Raw genomic sequence first — 17,661 nt, 5'->3', positions numbered from 1 at the left:
AAGTAAAATTATCCAAAAATGCTTTACGACTCACGTTACAGATGAATCAATATAAATCCTATTGAATGGGGATTGAAAAGAAGCATTCACGGTGTTTCACAATGCTTAAAGGACAAGTACACCCCAGAAAAAGTTGATATAAAGAGAAAAATTCCAACAAGAATAACACTAAAAATTTCATCAAAATCGGATGTAAAATAAGAAGGTTATGACATTTAAACATTAAGTTTTTCTTAATTTCACAGAATAGCTATATGCACATCCCTGTCAGTATGCAAATGAGGGAATTGATGACACCACTCATTCACTATTCCTTTTGTATTTTATCATATGAAATGTAAAATAATCTAATTTTCTCCTCATTGCCCTGTGAACAAAGTTTGATTTCTCCCTGAACATGTGGAATCACCATTGTTTAACATTTGTATGGTTTAGTCAAGGAGTTACCAGCTGGTAACTCCTTGGTTTAGTCAAGCTGGTCCTTATTTTCATATCTGTAAAGATTGAAATATTGTATAATTCAAACAATAAAAAAAACAAAAGAAATAGTGAGTGAGGGCATCACTGATTCTCACATTTGCATGTGATTAACTTGTGCATATAACTATTTTGTGAAAAATAAGCGAAACTTCAAAATGCCATAACTTTCTTATTTTACATCCGATTTTGATGAAATTTTCAGCATTGTGCTTGTCTGATCTTTCTCTATTAATTCACATTAACCTTTTTAGGTGGACTTGAACTTTAATCACGCAAGTGCAACTTTTGCTAAATTTAAAGGATAGTTGATAATTTGCCTGTCAATAAATCACGATAATAATAATAACCAGTAACCACTATGTCATATGGCATGTTGAATTCTTCCTTTTGTAAAGAGAATATTTTAAACGTGCTATGGCACAGACAGTGTGCGACGCCATGCATTCAATCTATCACTTGCGTGTGTGTCATGTAACACACAATTGTGTATAATATAGGACTCATATGGGTTTTTAAATATGACATGTAACTCGTGTGGCATTTTACTCGATCAAAAGTGTCGCTGGTAATATATAGGATTTCCCATTCTAATCGATCATGGCATTTTATTTCAATTCATATTTTATTTTTTGTTTCGTTAAATAATCTGGTTTTCCTTAGCTCTTTCGCTATCCCAGTATGAAATCAACCTCGGTTTATCATTTCTTGTAGTCCTAATGAATGAACCCCGTAAATTTGAAAAACAATTCCCTATTTTTTTTAAGGGAAGATTAGATGAAGTGTGCAGTGTATTCTTTTTAATACGTAAGTGAAAACTTCATGCATGAAATAAAATTGTTTGCAATACCTCCCAAAAGTTGCATTAAAACCCCATTTTCCATCGCACCTTGCACAAATTACAAAAAGTATATTAAAATGTCAAGTTTTCATATTTGGAGACACAGCATACAAACAATATTATGAGCACGTATTTCACGACTATGGGTAGTTGATGGAAAAGAAAATATCACTTTTGGGTTTCCCTTGAAGGCTGTTCAATAAAGGGTGACATTTTTTTTTGAAATTCAACTCCACCATTATTATATTTAGCATTCATTATCGAAAATTCATCGGTAAACATAGTGCATGGAACAGTGCATGTACAGCCTATTAAGGTAATGTTTATAGCTTAATAGCTGTAATATAGCTTTTTGAATAATCTGTTTACGTTAATTTATAGAGCTAGAGCGCCAGAGAATCGTGGATGAAGTAATCACTGCAAATTGAGAACAATTTCTGACGATATTTCAAATTATCAGCTTAACTTAATTGGATAAACTGATAATATTGTGACCACACATACTAGAAATACACCTCAGTTCTTTCATATGTTTGATTGACTTTCATATTACTACGACTTTGCCGATATTAAAAACAACACTCTTAATTCAAAGGATTTGAAATAAACCCAGATCGGCTGTGAATAGTGATCATCCGAATTTTGAATTTATTTCAAATCTTAAGGATTAACTTTAATATAAATCTCAAAGATTTAAATTCAAATCTTTTGGATTAATATTCAAATCAACAAGGTTTAAATCTAAATCTAATATTCGGCTGGTCACAGCCGATCTGGATTTATCTTAAATCATTGGACTTTAGAGTGAAGTTGCCCTTGAGCAGACCTCGACCCCCTTAAGGGATTTCCCTTTTATTACAAAGTAATAACCTATAATGCTAAACACTGATTTTTTTTTTAAGTCTGTGAAGTTCGTTTGTACAACGTGATTTTTATCACATCTCTGTTCATGACCCATGCTTCACTCTTTAGGTATGGTCGTCTGTATCCGTGTTAACGTGTAAACCTCCCAGTTCATGACCCCTGCATGCTTTAACTTTGTAGGTATGGTCGTCTGAATTCGTGTAAACGACTACTCGATAGTGCGATAGGACCTCATATCTTGAACGAGAGCGACGGTGCGGGTCGGACAGCACTCCACATCGCATCGTGGAGCGGTCATGTTAAACTTGTACAACTCTTACTCAGTAAAGGAGCATTATTGCATAGGTAATATTTCCTTCTTTCATTTGTTCATCACTTCCCCTTTATTATAAATAGTTTTAACTGAGCACAAATACACCGTATTGATTGATCCACTCGAAGAGATGTGATATTGTGTTTGAACTAGTAGACCAGATAATAAAATTTACTCTGTAATTTGGCCGGAATCGAGGTCAGTTTTTCTCTCATCAGGTCTCGCCCTCTGTAATGCCGATTTAAGCATTTGCATTTGTTAAAAAATAACAGACAGGAAAGATAATAATACGTACTTAAGCGATATATCAAGGGCTTATAAGTCTATAATGTAGGTCTACTCTTAAGAAGGGTAGGTCAAAATGACCAATCTGTTGGTTAATATTTTTCCGACCGAGAAAAATTGTAAAAATCAACCAAATTGTTGAATGAAATCTTTCAGGAATTTGGATGATTTTGAGAAATTTTATCCGTCGAACACATATTAACCAAGAGAATTATCATTTAGAGTGTAATTACTGCACATGTTCTGCAAATAATGTTGATTTTAAAAAATGACTATAATCATGAATGATATATAAATATAGTTTTATTCGCTTGCAATTAAATTTGTGTTTCATTACACAATTATCATGAACATGCTTTGTAAAAACTAGAAAATAGTTATAGTAATAGAATATAACATCAAGTTAATGTATTTATTCTTCACAGGGATCATGAAGGAAGGACACCTCTTCACTTGGCTGCCGTAGAGGGCTACATCAATACAATGAAAGGTTTATTAGCTACACATCCTCATCTTATGAATCAAACAGACGATGAAGGGGTAATTAGTTTACTCTGCAATCACCTTTTTTAAATATAAAATCTCGCCTGATTACCTATATAAGAAATCTACTTAACATAATTAATTGAAGTTAACTTTTGATATTAATCATCGTAGTCATCATAATCATCATCACCGTTACTCCATCACCATCACTGATCACTCCACCATTACCATTAATAGGCCTTGTCAGCATGATCATGATGATTATGATCATGATCATCATCACTATCATAACATGTATGCCTTCAATCACTGTTATCATTGTCAATTGCTCTTCTTCACAAAGAAAACCAGAAAATTCCTTGTCAAAGTTGGTGAATCAAATCAGCAGCTTCGTTCTTGACTCTGAACAAACAACATTCTGCCATTTTTCGGCAGCTGCGAACTCATGACAAAACTGCAGTTCCGGGTCACCAATTTCGACTAAGTCTTGCCATTTGTTCTTTGTCACCTGATGGGAATTTTCAATCCATTCATTCGATGTCGAGCGAAAACTACCGAAATAAATACAACATTCAATGCGACTATTCTTTACAGAACACTGCCTTACACTTGGCGGCTCGAGCTGGCCAGGCTGCCGTCGTCACATTCCTACTCGACAGTCAAGCCGCATTGTTACGTAATAATTCGGACCAGAGCTGCATGGAAGTGGCTATCGAGTGCAGAAACAAAGATGTCGCCATGGCCTTTGTCATGAACGAAAGGTAAATCAGTTCTTCGAAAACATTTCGTTTTAGAATTTAATCGAGTTAGAAGCTTCGCCATGTAAACATACTAATCTCGTACTAGTGTGAGTGCGCCATGTACTACTTTGACGTCACCCTGTCGAAATTCAAATAACAGGCATACGATTGGGAAACTGGTATGATAATCAGAATAAAACTCACCAACAAATCTGTCTATATTGGAGACGCGGGCACGGCCAATGGCCAAAGTCACACAAGGAAACCTGGGGCCGATTGCACGAAAGGGTCTTTCCAAGGACCGTCTTTCGTGTCGCCCATCTTTTATGATACGCTATAGGCGGGTTATTTCTGAAATTTATGATAAAGAATAAGATTCGGTGGTTTGCTTTTAAATCAAATTTTATACAATTTCATGATATATCACATCATTTTATAAACAAATATGTTGTTTAATATAACGGACGACTGAAATATTTTTGCAGATGATTTATTTAAAATGCGTTTCACATGGCGCATCATCAAAGATGGGCGACACAAAAGACGGTCCTTGCAAAGACCCTTTCGTGCAATTGGCCCCCGATTTCGAACCGACAAAATTACGTAATAGTTTTGATCTGTCTGAATCGGTTTCATTGTTGTGACCTTAGAATAAAGTGTCACGGAACCATGGAGGAAGTATACTGTAACCTAGGCGGAGGCTGCAGTTATTGCCTTTGCTGTTATGCAGAAGGCAAGAGATACGTCTGATCTGGCGAAGACTACGCATTTGTGGCTGAGAAGCGCGAAGCGCGTACCAGTGGGAGCGTGCGCCAAACTCGCCCCTTTTTTCAATAGATCTGTACCAAGACCCATGATTTGATGATTTGGTACTGATTTTTTAATTCTCATAGGGTCACCCTTTTCACTTACGGCTCAGACCTGTACTTTCAAAGCCATTAATAAAATACTCCTGTCAATAACACCTTGGTCACATTTGCTCTTTGGCGGCCGTACGGCGAGTCGAAAACAGCCGTTTTATCCATTTTTATTCAAACCCCCTATATATTCAGCTGGTACGAAAATGTTAAAACGGCTGTTTTCGACTCGCCGTACGGCCACCGTAGAACAAATGTGACCATGGTATTAGTGCCACGCACTTACATTTCGGCATTTTCATTTGACTTGTGCTCTTGCCTAGGCTCTCAAAACGAGACCTCGTGTTAAAAAAGTGTAAATTTTCCCGTTAAAGGTGCTGCCAACCGCCCAGTAAGGATTGAGATGTTATGACTAATAGTCGTTATGTTTATGCATAATTCACCTATCCTACCCATCTCTTCATATCTCACTCACAAAGGATCCTATAAAATTGGTAGTATACACTCGATGGCGGTTGGGCATTAAGAATAATATGCAGTGTACGGAGTCAGGAAAAAAAATCCATCCTTCCGGTGTTGCTTCTGCGTCTTTATATTTTTGTATTAGCAGGGAAGGCGTTTGGATATTTTGATGAGGGGAGAGGGAGGCGGGCTGGGGTGACCTATTCAGTGACGTCATGCGAAAAGTTGCCCTAATGAGACCTCTTCTTTATTACGCTCTGTCCTTATTCGTTTCCTTAAGTTTTCTCTTCTAGAAAAATCACACAATCACTCACTTCCCCCTCTTCCGTGGCGCTGGTCCTGTAAATGGGTTCATACTTCCATTGATTTATTCTGAATTCATTGGTTTCAATTGTTTTTTCCCCTCTCCACATATAGGTGGCATGAAGCGATGGACGATTGTGGGGAGAGGAAGGCACCTCATATGCTCGGCCTTATCGAACAGTTACCAGAAGTGGCTTATGTGAGTTTGTATTTGATCTATCATGATCCCTCAACATTCAGTCCGAAGAATACAGATTCTAAATAGCCGCACCATAGAAGTTGAACATGTCTAGAACAATTCCATTTTCAGTTTTAACTTTGTCTAATTTCCAAAAAAAAAAAAAAAACGGAAGTACAAAAGGAAATATTGTACCCATTCAGAAAAACACACACTTATTTTCCAATAATAAATTTGAAACTGAGATTAATAATTTCGTATTGTAATTCAAAATCACGGCAGATAGATAAATAATAATAATAATTTAGTTGCCCAGTCGCGATAGCTTAAAATGCCCAAATAGGTACCGTAGACCTTAAGGAGAAAGGAACTATAACCTAAGCATTATGCAGTCCTTCCGTATTCAAATTAGTCCATTAATTGTTAACAATGGATGTTTAGATGCATTTCTTTTAAATTTTAAATTTCCATGGTTGTCACTGAGAAATAATTTTTATTCAGTAAACTTTATTCACTTACGATCCGAAATGCAAAAAAATAAAATCAAATAGGCAACACACTGGTTTATTTGAATTCATTTATTTTCATTTCCAACAATCATTTACAATATGTTTCGCTTTATACATCTTGATAGATAATCAATAAAATAATTAAACATTATATATATAATATTCAAGATAACCATACAAAGAGGCGTGGAATGGAGGAGGCTGCTAGAAGCAAAGCTTGGAGAGTGCAGCCTCCTATTTTAATATTCGTATAAACAGTGTAAACATAAACACATGTACAAAATGGTGAAATTTGAGCGTAGATACAGTTGAAAGAAAGCGAAAATGAAAAAAAAAGGATTCCTGCCCTGGCACGCACAGCAGATCTCGGAAGGAGAACGAAAAGCGCTCAAAAGTGTTCGTAATGCTGTATAAAATAAATTGAAAAAGTTGAATTAACTAACGAGAATCTTGAAGAAACTATTTAAACTGAAATTTCAAATAGTTTAGGCTTGGGGATCTTTGATAGTATTTTAAGACTGTAATAAAGTCTAACCATTTGATTGCTGTTTCATATTACCAGACTGTTTTAGAAAGGTGTCAAACAGAGAAGAAAGCTGACGAAGAAGACCCAAGAAGTCGGGTAAGAATATTTTTTAAATCATTTATTTTTTAAGCGGGCAAAATCCTTCCCAATATATGTTTCCATGTGTATGCTATAATCTCTAAATAATAAATGATTGTCCAATGTGATGTCTGAAATTCATAATGAGTGTTAATCTTTGAAATGATAAAGCTTATCCCTTTTCCGAATTTATTTAAACATACATTTATTCATTTTGGTATAAATTTTATTTCACAATATACGATCTCTAAACAACTCCCTGTTTATGGCTAGATACGATGCTTTGCAATTTGAAGATTTGTCTAAATAACCATAGAACCCATGGTTGTAAAAAAAAACCCACCCTCAATAGTAACAATTTTGACCCATTTTAGTATCAATAAGAGTACGGCACAACTCTTTCTTTTATTCTTTTTTTAAGGAATAAATATTGTTTACAATAACTTATTTTGTCAAACACGACATGTTTCCTAAGCATGTTCAAAGTTGCCCATTAATTCTGGAGGTAATGATTGAGATGGAAATTAATAAATCAATCATTTTATCTAATAGATGTTTACATTTTTATATCATTTCCCGTTTTGCGCTCCGTTGGGATAAATACACACCTCAAAGCCGGTATGCCTACTAGTATTTGAATGATGAATACACATCTTTATATTTATCGTTGTTGCCAATGTATACTTGCATATTATTGTCTGCAGTTGTTTGACCCTCTCTTGGTTTGCTACTACATTAAAGAATAATTCTTATTTTGTGTTTCTATTCCCTTATGAAAATATAAACTCTACTGTAGATCGAACCGAAGAAAGAATTGAGATTTGCTTTATAGTTATTACTTTACATTTTTTGCAGTATCTTATTGACTTTCTGGATTTTCCAGCTTGCATTATTTGCATCATTATTGTCTATTGTAGAATAAATACCAACAGAATTTATATATTCTTTCTTGTCTGCGTTATCTTCCATTAATTACATCTTAAGCGGTACTTGATATTTTCTATTTACATTGAGACTTTTTCGTTTGAAGTGGGACTTTATTTACATTTTTTACGCTTATTTAAAAGACGCATCACTGCTGCCGAGTAGATTTGTAAGTGCTAAGCCTTCACACTCTTCTAGCTGAAATGTCTTCCTTCTTATAATATTCTTTTCTACAACTCAAATAATATTATTATTTTATTATGCCATTTTTATGAAACCTAGCTCTGGGACCCTTGATTTCCAAATAGTTGCTCTCGAATTACATTCGCAATTCGAACAAAATTGTAAACTTATAACCACATCACATAAAATCCTTAATAATAATTGTTTCCTGAAGTTATTTCTTAGCCATGTCACTGCCACACCTGTGAAACCGGCCCTAGATCGACCAATAGCTATTCTAACGACGTTAAATCGGTTGGTTTGGGGATCGATTTCATTGATGTGATTGTAGCATCAGATTTTGATTTTGCGACGCACACCTGTGACCATGATGACGCGATTATCTTGAAAAAAAAACGTTATTCTTTATCATAGTAAAAACGATGTTATATATTTTTTAAATATACATTGCTGTTTACTATATGAACCCTATATGTGATGCATCACACCGAAATGAGAGACAAGTCAGAATTTTTCAAATCCAATTTTATTATTGATTATTGTTCCTCGTTTCATTACCTTTGATATGCTATATAACTCAAACCGTAAGAATGAATGTAAGTGGATATATTAGCCTTTCAGCGCGAGAAGAATTGGGCTTTGGAAATCAAAATCAAAAGAAAAACGCATTCTACTTTATCACCGCTATTCTAACCGAAATGCCCTAGTATAGCAACCGCTGCTTAAACAGTTAAAACCAAACGTTTAACAACATTTAAGTCTAATATGTATTTCTCAATGGATTAAGCATGGTTGATCAAACTGTAAAACAACTACTGTAAGTTTCATATAGTAGACAGCTTTGTATAAATTTTAAACATACAGCGTTTTTGCTGTGATCGCATTCGTGAGGCAAGGAGTAACCGGTATCGTAGGTATGCGCGATGACGAATAATCACGCACACACAAAAAAAGTCACAGAACATGCTGAGCAAATGTAAAGCTGGCCAAGGAGCTTGTCTTTATTCCATGATCATTATGAATACAGGTTGATGTTTTTCAGAGGTTTACCAGCTTTCTTGCTTTCTACTCACTGCCAATTTAATGAATTCAGAAAACGACATTGATAGCTAATCACGTTTTCTTCTCGGCGATAGGCTCTTTCTTGCAGTTATTAATTTGCTGTTTGCATCAATATTTATTTCATTGCTCTTCTGATCGTGCATCGTGAAAAATGTTTACCAAATGTAATTCACTGTTGAACATTCTTTTCTCAGCGGAATTACGACTTTACCTATCTCCGATGTACAAAGGATAAGCAATCTAAGTTTCTCAATAGTGAAGAAGGATTTGTTCCCCTTCTGGTGTTAAATGTAAGTATGAAATGAGAGCGACTAACAGGGAGAAATATAGATAGATATAGAAGAAGGGGAAGAGAAAAAGAAGGAGAGAGTTAGGAGATTATAAGCCACATGAATGTACGTCAGAAAGCGCCCTCCCCTAGAGGATATAGGAATGTGTGTAAACGGCCGCAAGGGTCTTAGCCTCTATGGCACTGAAGTCAATGCATTTTTATAGGCTCTGTAACATAAACAGATGTGGTGGTATCACATTTTGAAACACGATCCAGTGACTTAAAAATGCGTCTAAAAAGTATATAACAGCACATGAATAAATGCAAAAGAACAAGGGTATTCCCAAATCCAAGCTATCAAAAACGTGCTCTGAAATTGTAGATATTAGCTATCAAAGGAATGTAATATTTGCACCCCCCAAAAAAAAACATACGCAGTGTCTTATTTTAGCGTTATTCTTTTAATTTCTCACTTGATATATAAATAATTATGTGATGTGACCTCAATGTTTCTGTTATAAATGTTTATGTTATAGACAATGGTGAAATTCAACAGAATCAACTTGTTATCCCACCCAGTGTGTGTTAATTATCTTGCAATGAAATGGTGAGTACATTTTCTTTTATTAATTTTTTTTTATTGATCTGTTTTCGGAAGGGAATATTCTAATCTGCGGAACGATGCTGATCATAAGACTAAGTTGCACTACTTTATAATGAATTAACCCGACAAAGGCACGTGATATTGATTACACGATACACGCTAGCAGGATGTTGTTTTCTTATTTTTTATTTTGCTTATGAAAAAAATCCAGAGGCTGATTTCCACCCATTCTGCTTTCACGGTCGACTGTCTTGTCAAAGAAAATCTATTTGGGGGCACATTGAACCTCCTTATAAAAGATAGGGATATGTATGATGTAACAACCCTATCTTGTTGTTACTATATTTACTTTATACATGTAGTTAAGCAATATAATTGATAAGAATACTTGTGCATAATTATAATCAAGTTATGTATTCCCTTGTTTTTCAATTAGTTACAATGAAGTAAATAGATTATTAGATTAAATTTTTCATTTCATTTTGTTAGGAATGCCTATGGACGAGCCTGTCACGTGACTAACATCACGATCTACCTAGTCTTTGTTTTCTTCCTAACCTACTTTGTGTGTATTACCGACGTACCTGATAGCTTCCGGGTCGCCAACCGTACATCGTTTGAAGATAGCCAGTCAGTTGAAGAATACCTTCGGTTACCGTACGCAGATGTGAGTATTATCAGGCCCTCTGCTACCATTACTCGGGTAGTAACAAAACTCTGGTAGTATCGCACCGGGTAGTACCAAAACTAAGGTAGTATCGTACATCTGGTAGTATCAAAACTCAGAGACACGTATTCTGAGCTCAGATTTAACATAAACCCTGGTTTTAAGTTATGGTTTAACTATGGAGAGCTAATTGGGACACAAATCCATAATATTACAAATACACTTTATTAAGTAATTGACTCGAAGATTGTTCATGATTGTCTGGATATAATAACTGAAGATTTTTCTTCATTACGAAAGCAAAAGAAAACAAAGTAGTAAACATAGAAAATATACAATTTAAACTGAATTTTTGGCTCCCCATATTTTTAGCACAGAGTTAGACCGTGATCTTAGTTGAACCTGACTTCAGAATACGGGCAAGAGAGTATTGAAGCCCGAATAGGCCTCGGGTAGTGTATCATCAATCGGATATGTTTGACGAAACTTAAAAGATAAATCGGAAATATGACTTCGCTTGATGATATAATTTATGATGAAATGACCTAATTGCGTGCACGTCCTTTAAAACTGAAACCAATATCAAAGTCATGAAAGTGGCCTTATCATTTTGGATGGATTGCTATCAAAAACTACATTAATATTGGAAAGAAAATACACACACACATACAAGTGCACCCTAGCGCTCTCACAAATCTTATTAGCACTTTGAATTTATTAAATTTCTAGAGGGACAATGAGATGATAAAAAGACAATTTTAAAGATATCAATACCATCAGATACCTATAAATACCCGAACAACTATATTGCACTGACTATTTTTTTCATCAGATGTCAATGCAACAATAATATTTTGACAAAGGATCATCTTTAGAAGTTGAGAAGCGAACGTTTATTAGACGAATATCTACCGCTTTAGAAAAATTTAAGATAAGATAAAAACACAGTTTCATTGTTGATTCTTTTTTTTTATAGTTTACCATGTCAACTATTGTTGCTGTATGGGTGATCTGTGGGTTTGCTTCTATGAATATACTGAAGGAAATCGTCCAGCTCTTGCAACAGGCAAGTATAACCGGTGTAAGTTTCATTATATGTAAACTAAATGAAAGTCAGGCTGCCTTTTAGACGGCGCTACTATGGCATGATTAGACTTTAGCCCATTGCACCCCGCACGAGTGGTTAGCTGTACATAGCATGTGGTGCCTTGTGCCCGTGAGCGTTTGAAGGTTAATTTCTAGTGCATGGTAAGTATAGTAGTTCCAATCGTAAGATTGTTATAGGACTTCCTTGCAAAAAAATAATAATTAACAAACCCTGTTAATTACCTTAAAATGCTGTTTTGTGAGTCTTGAGTGTTCTCTTCTAAAATCAGGTCAGTATTAGTATCATAAGCTTACATGCTCTTTGTACAAACTTGCGAATTCAAAGTTTACCCTTGGATCTATATATATTCGTCATGTTACATTATTCTAATTAACCAAGCATAACCAAACATAATATATAGGCCTTTCATAATTTGTTCAACCCCCAAAATTATTCCTCTGTAATACTCTAAAAGGAAACATACAATTTATATTTCGTAATCATAATTTTGACCCAGGAATGACCCATTTTCTTGCCGTTATTATTATCATTATCCTTTTTTTTGGGGGGGGGGGTGCGATGACCAAACTCATGTGCGTGAGTTGTTTTCTTCTTCCTAACTATGAAATTATATTCGACTCTTACGGAATGCCTTCATATCCAGGTTTGTCATTATGGTCATAACTAAGTATGTATTTATTATGGGTAGAGTCACAACAGTTTTGTCAGTGGTAGTTGTAGCTATTTCTAGCATAAAATTGATATAGGAGGGGGGTGGAGGGGTGGCACCACGAGTAGCCCACTGCACATAGGAAATGTGTGACGATTAATTAATGCTTGCAATTAAGGAACTTATTTTCATTAAACAAAAAGATTTTTTAAAGTTCCTTCAAATGATTTCTATATTACAGATAGAATTTGAAACTTGATAATTGGTGTTACCCGGTGACACAGAGCTTTCATTAAACTTATTCGATTCAGGCTAGACCTTGTGCCTCTAATTTCATGGTATAATAATTTATGAGAGTCTTTAAAAATTCAAGATGGGAAGATTGAGTTTTGAATCAGGCTCTGTCACTTTCATCGCTACGTTAAGTTTGATTTTGTGTGTTTCCACTCTACAATATACATGGAGCTTGCAAAACTAATACTGTATTCCCGTATTCTGAACTCATTACTTGCTTGATGATTAGAGAAGTGTATTAAATCCGTGTATCATCCAAAACATCAGAACTGGGGTTCAATCCCCGGCCGTGGCAACTATGCCCGTGAGCAAGGCATTTGATGTGCAATGCTTTTTTATCCTACTGTCAAATCAAATGGAAATGCTATATGCATTATCGGTTTCTTGGTGTGCACTTGAAAAAAGAACAAGTGGCTATTGACATTGAGTCTCTTAAGTCTAGGAAATATATCCCAGTATAAAATAAATCGAACTGAATCCTTTAAGGTGACCAAGATTGGAGGCATTCGTAATGCATTCAGTATATAAAGTTTGCCTGAAGCATGCACAATATGCTTAAGATTAATGATATAGGCATGTTGAATATAGAATATTTGAAAAATTTTCATCAATAACTACCCTCTGATCTTTTTGTCTCTTGTCATATTTTTTTCCTCTCCCAGAAAGGGAGATACTTCTATGAATTCACCAATCTGCTAGAATGGACGCTCTATGCCACATCATTAGCCTTCGTTGCCCCGTACCTCGCCGGGGAGAACAAAGATTTCCAGTGGCAGTGTGGTGCAATCGCAGTTTTCCTAGCCTGGTTTAACTTTTTACTTTATTTACAAAGGTATGTAATGACGACCCGTTGCAGAAAGAGTTGCGTTTAAACGCGAGTAAAAAAAATTCAATTTCAAGTCCCAAATGCGCGCTGTTGATTGGTTGAAAATCAAGTTGCGCATGATTTTTAGAGTTGCGATTGATTGCAACTCTTTCTGCGCCTGGTCTGGGTTTTACATATTGTGTATAAATATTTCATGAAATTGGGTAATCCACTGTCTGTACTGATCGTTTTTCATGTAGTTTATTTGCATATTGGCTTGGGAAACACGAGAAATGAGATATCACACAAACAGGCCCACTACTTGATTAATTATTTACCAATGAATTATTATAGGAAAAGGTGATAAATAAAATGACAGACAGAATGAAATCCAGATACAGAAGAATTAAATAAAATATACACAAAAATGCTCGAAAGTAATCTTGAGTGCACTTAATTTTCAAGTCAATATTTTGACATGAAAACATTTTTTTGATAAGTTCCCTGAAAAGCACTATTGGCATTTTGATTTTTACTACTACCTTGTATCTTTCATAGGCTATGGTATGATGATAATGATAATTGTTTCAATTTACATTTAATAGATCCTTATTTGTTCTTTAACTTTTCAACGGGGTGTTAAAAAAAAGAGTTAAGTGCGACTTTAATAGAGTCGCGCTTAACTTCCCAATTTCGTGCACTATATAACGCATCACCGCATTGGTCAGATCATGCGCACGAGACGCGCACTAAAGCTAATCAATCAAACAATCAGATTACGTGTTAGGTAACGTGGACACGTCAGCATTTAAGTATTGCTCCAAGTCATTCTTCATTCTTATTGAAACACTTGCAGATTCGATATATTTGGTATCTACGTGGTGATGTTCCTAGAAATTCTTCGTACACTAGTCCAGGTTCTATTAGTCTTCTCAATCCTCATAGTTGCATTCGGTCTCACCTTCCATATCTTATTACCAAGAGAGGTAAGTCCGTCGAGGTACCTTGCCAAAAGTCTTACCTCGTCTATTGGACGGAATCCCGCCATAAAGGTACTATGCGTCTTTCAAAGCGGCTTCCCAACATTCCCCCATTGTTTTGTCTAAGTTTTTTTTAAGTGTGAGAATAGGTAATGAAAGACCGCTTTCCGGAGGCGCAAAAGACGCGACCCTGACTCTTGACAAGGTACCTCATACGTGTTTGGCATAGTTTACTTCTTCACCTAAATGAATTGATACACAAATGTTCCATATTTTCTGTCAGATCTTGATAATTTAATGCATGGAATATTGTTCCCGGCCATATTTTCTTTTTGATATATATCAATGGCAGCATTTCTCCAATCATTGTCAATACATTTAACATGAAACCATGATTTCGTTTTAAGAAAATAACAGCCTTTCTCGCAGAGATATAGAATCAATATTTCATTATTTTACCCCCTAATATTACAGACTGTATCGTGCTTTATTCTCTGGGCAAAATTTGCTTTTGAGCAATTCTGTAAAGTACGGTATACTAGTACACGCTCAACACCGTATACGTTTAACATTGAGTTCTCACATTTGTAACGGGGACGGATTCTACAACATAGAACATCTATTGAAAATACCTGTCAAATCACTAATGAACAGCTGAAAGGCCTTTGTCAAAAATTGGCGAACCGAGACAACTTACCGTCGTAGATTTCTGAGCTGAGGAAAAGTTGAATATGTCGTTCCTCCAAAGTCCAGGACGAAACTAATTCAACAATAGCTTTTTATGTTGGATCCTTCCCCGTTGCAATTGCGAAGTCTTTGCTGTTCAATGTTGGACCTTACTAAGGTGACTTTTCTAGGTTTTCTAGTTAACATGACAAGTTGAAATGCTCCCAAATGACTCAGCCATTCCGAGCGATCCATGAAAGGAGAGAAATCGACCAATATATAGAATTAAATGAAAATGGGGGTCAAACATAAACAAGGTTGTTCTTTCGAAATAACCTCTTGAATAATCAATGGTATTTTTTTACAGGACAACCACGCGCATAACACCCCAGCGATGTCACTGCTACGCGTTTCCACCGCGCTACTCCTCGGCGAACTCGACTTCATCAATTCGTTCGTCGATCCGCTCAACGATGGTGACAACGTCACAATGCCTTACCCAGAACTCACATATTTCTTTCTTATTGGCCTCGTATTACTGATGCCAATCCTACTTATGAATCTATTGGTAGGTACAAACACTTCTAAGTATAATATCCATTTCCTTACAAGGCAATTATTAGCATTCACCCATCTGTAAAGCCTGTCATGAAAGCATAGTGCTTCAAAAGGAATTAAATTCACAAAGAGAGAAAGATCTAGAAGATTCGTATTAATCAATACTCATGACTGCGTTATATACAACTTTCTAGAGCTAGGGTATGCCTACAAAGCAATTCAAAAGTTTTTACCCTAACTTTAGCTCGAGCTGTCGCTGTATTAGCTGCGCTCAATACTCTATTATGTTATCGGAGGGTGGGTTTGCTTGGATTCAAAGTAGCATTATAATAATTATTTCAATTGGCCTTGTTCGATCTCCATTTCCTAGATTGGTTTGGCTGTTGGTGATATCGCCTCCATGCAACATAATGCCCATCTCAAGCGGCTGGCTATGCAGGTTGAACTTCATACAGATCTGGAGCAGAAGCTTCCTGCTCGCATCCTCAAGGCTGGCGAGAGAGACCAATACACAGTGTATACACATACCGCCAAGTACTTTATACTCAGGGTAAGGCAAATGTACTGTTATCTTCATTTTTCAAAATTTTTGAAAGGGGAGGGGATGAAAATACCCCATGCCGCCCCCTGATACACATTTACGGACAGCGTCTGTCTTCCTTGCCAAAGACCGTAGTGACACATCTCAACGCGGCCGCCATAATACAATGAGCGACTAATACAAGAGAAATGTATATGATTGCGTTTCAGAGTTTTTGGCTTGATTATTTATGATTACGGTAATATATAGCTTAAAACTAAGCGATAAATACTCAATATTCTTTAGTTAGTAGGTGGAGTATTCAGTCATAAATTCATATTTGCGTTCATTTCCGGATATGTTTACTTATTTGTACATATTTCTGTTAATAATTCACGCAATGCTTAATACAGGAAAATATAATGCTATTTCAGAATTGTTTTCTTTCAGCTTTTTTAATTTATTAATTATCGTATCTCCTTTGATTTACACGTATATTTATAGGATCTGGCATATTTTGCTTAAAACCATTTCTCCTGTCTTTTCAGAATTTCCCAATAAAACTGGTTAAACTTCTTAAATCAACACAGGTAGAAAATCGATTTGCATGTCTAAACATTATTACCCTTATTATAATAAATCATCACTCTTATCAGACCAATTAATTGATTCATCCATTATTCCTTCATCATTCATCTATTTAGATGACGATTATATTCTGGGACATTAGTTTCTTTATTCATGTCTATTACTATACCCTTCTTGTCTGCTATTCTTTATATTATCAATTTATATCAACAGCATGCTTTTCTTCATATCCCCATTTTATTTTGATATTTTGATACGTGACCCGGAAATACAAAATCTGACCCGGATATACAACCTTTCCATCTGATCAGGCCCGTGAGAGAGGGAAATACTTCTTCTATATTAAGATGCTTCAGTACTTCATATATAGGGTGAGAATGTGTTTTGCAGTGGGATGTGATAGATTAGTATTTTAATGTGTGATTGGTTTTTCATCGGTAAGACCCAAGAATGCATAGGTCGTAATGTGTGGTGACGCCCTCTACGTTTTTTTTTTGTTAAGGCTTTAATATTAGCAGATCCAAAGGAGGCACTTTTCGAATTCTAATCAAATTATTCGAAAAGAGCATATGCGATGTGCGACAACAAACCGTGTCATATGCAAATTCGACCTAATCAATAATTTGTAAGCCTCTTACAAAATCTTCTTGATTAATCTTTCTTTGCTTTTCTTTTTGCTTTAAGTTTATCATAATTATTAACTCAACAAATACTTTCATCAATTCCGGTACTTTGTTCTAAAGCACGTGCAGTTTTTTATCACATCAAGTGCAGTGAATCAGCAAAAAAGGTTGAGCCACAATGCGAACTCCTAATTATTTATTTTCAGAGTTTGTTGTTACACTGCTCTTCTCTTAATACTA

The 17,661-nt window shown here is 35.5% G+C and overlaps 1 protein-coding gene across 3 annotated transcripts in view; it reads left to right on the top strand.

Annotated features, from left to right (window-relative positions):
• The window catches only part of LOC121431040 (transient receptor potential cation channel subfamily A member 1-like), a 47,482-nt gene that overhangs the window by 14,799 nt on the left and 15,022 nt on the right, over nucleotides 1–17,661 (top strand). For all 3 annotated transcript variants that reach the window (XM_041628503.1, XM_041628504.1, XM_041628506.1), the window contains exons 10-23: nucleotides 2,363–2,527; nucleotides 3,206–3,320; nucleotides 3,861–4,027; nucleotides 5,743–5,827; nucleotides 6,878–6,937; nucleotides 9,283–9,378; nucleotides 9,896–9,966; nucleotides 10,453–10,630; nucleotides 11,607–11,711; nucleotides 13,344–13,513; nucleotides 14,343–14,472; nucleotides 15,500–15,700; nucleotides 16,061–16,240; nucleotides 17,110–17,169. In XM_041628503.1, the coding sequence (XP_041484437.1) occupies nucleotides 2,363–2,527; nucleotides 3,206–3,320; nucleotides 3,861–4,027; nucleotides 5,743–5,827; nucleotides 6,878–6,937; nucleotides 9,283–9,378; nucleotides 9,896–9,966; nucleotides 10,453–10,630; nucleotides 11,607–11,711; nucleotides 13,344–13,513; nucleotides 14,343–14,472; nucleotides 15,500–15,700; nucleotides 16,061–16,240; nucleotides 17,110–17,169 (1,783 nt within the window). The remainder of the gene's footprint in view (nucleotides 1–2,362; nucleotides 2,528–3,205; nucleotides 3,321–3,860; nucleotides 4,028–5,742; nucleotides 5,828–6,877; nucleotides 6,938–9,282; nucleotides 9,379–9,895; nucleotides 9,967–10,452; nucleotides 10,631–11,606; nucleotides 11,712–13,343; nucleotides 13,514–14,342; nucleotides 14,473–15,499; nucleotides 15,701–16,060; nucleotides 16,241–17,109; nucleotides 17,170–17,661) is intronic.

Source organism: Lytechinus variegatus, chromosome 17 (assembly GCF_018143015.1).
Source record: "Lytechinus variegatus isolate NC3 chromosome 17, Lvar_3.0, whole genome shotgun sequence".
Lineage (NCBI taxonomy): Eukaryota > Metazoa > Echinodermata > Echinoidea > Temnopleuroida > Toxopneustidae > Lytechinus > Lytechinus variegatus.
The sequence above is the reverse complement of the archived record's forward strand: the minus strand, read 5'-3'. Positions and strand labels throughout refer to the sequence as shown.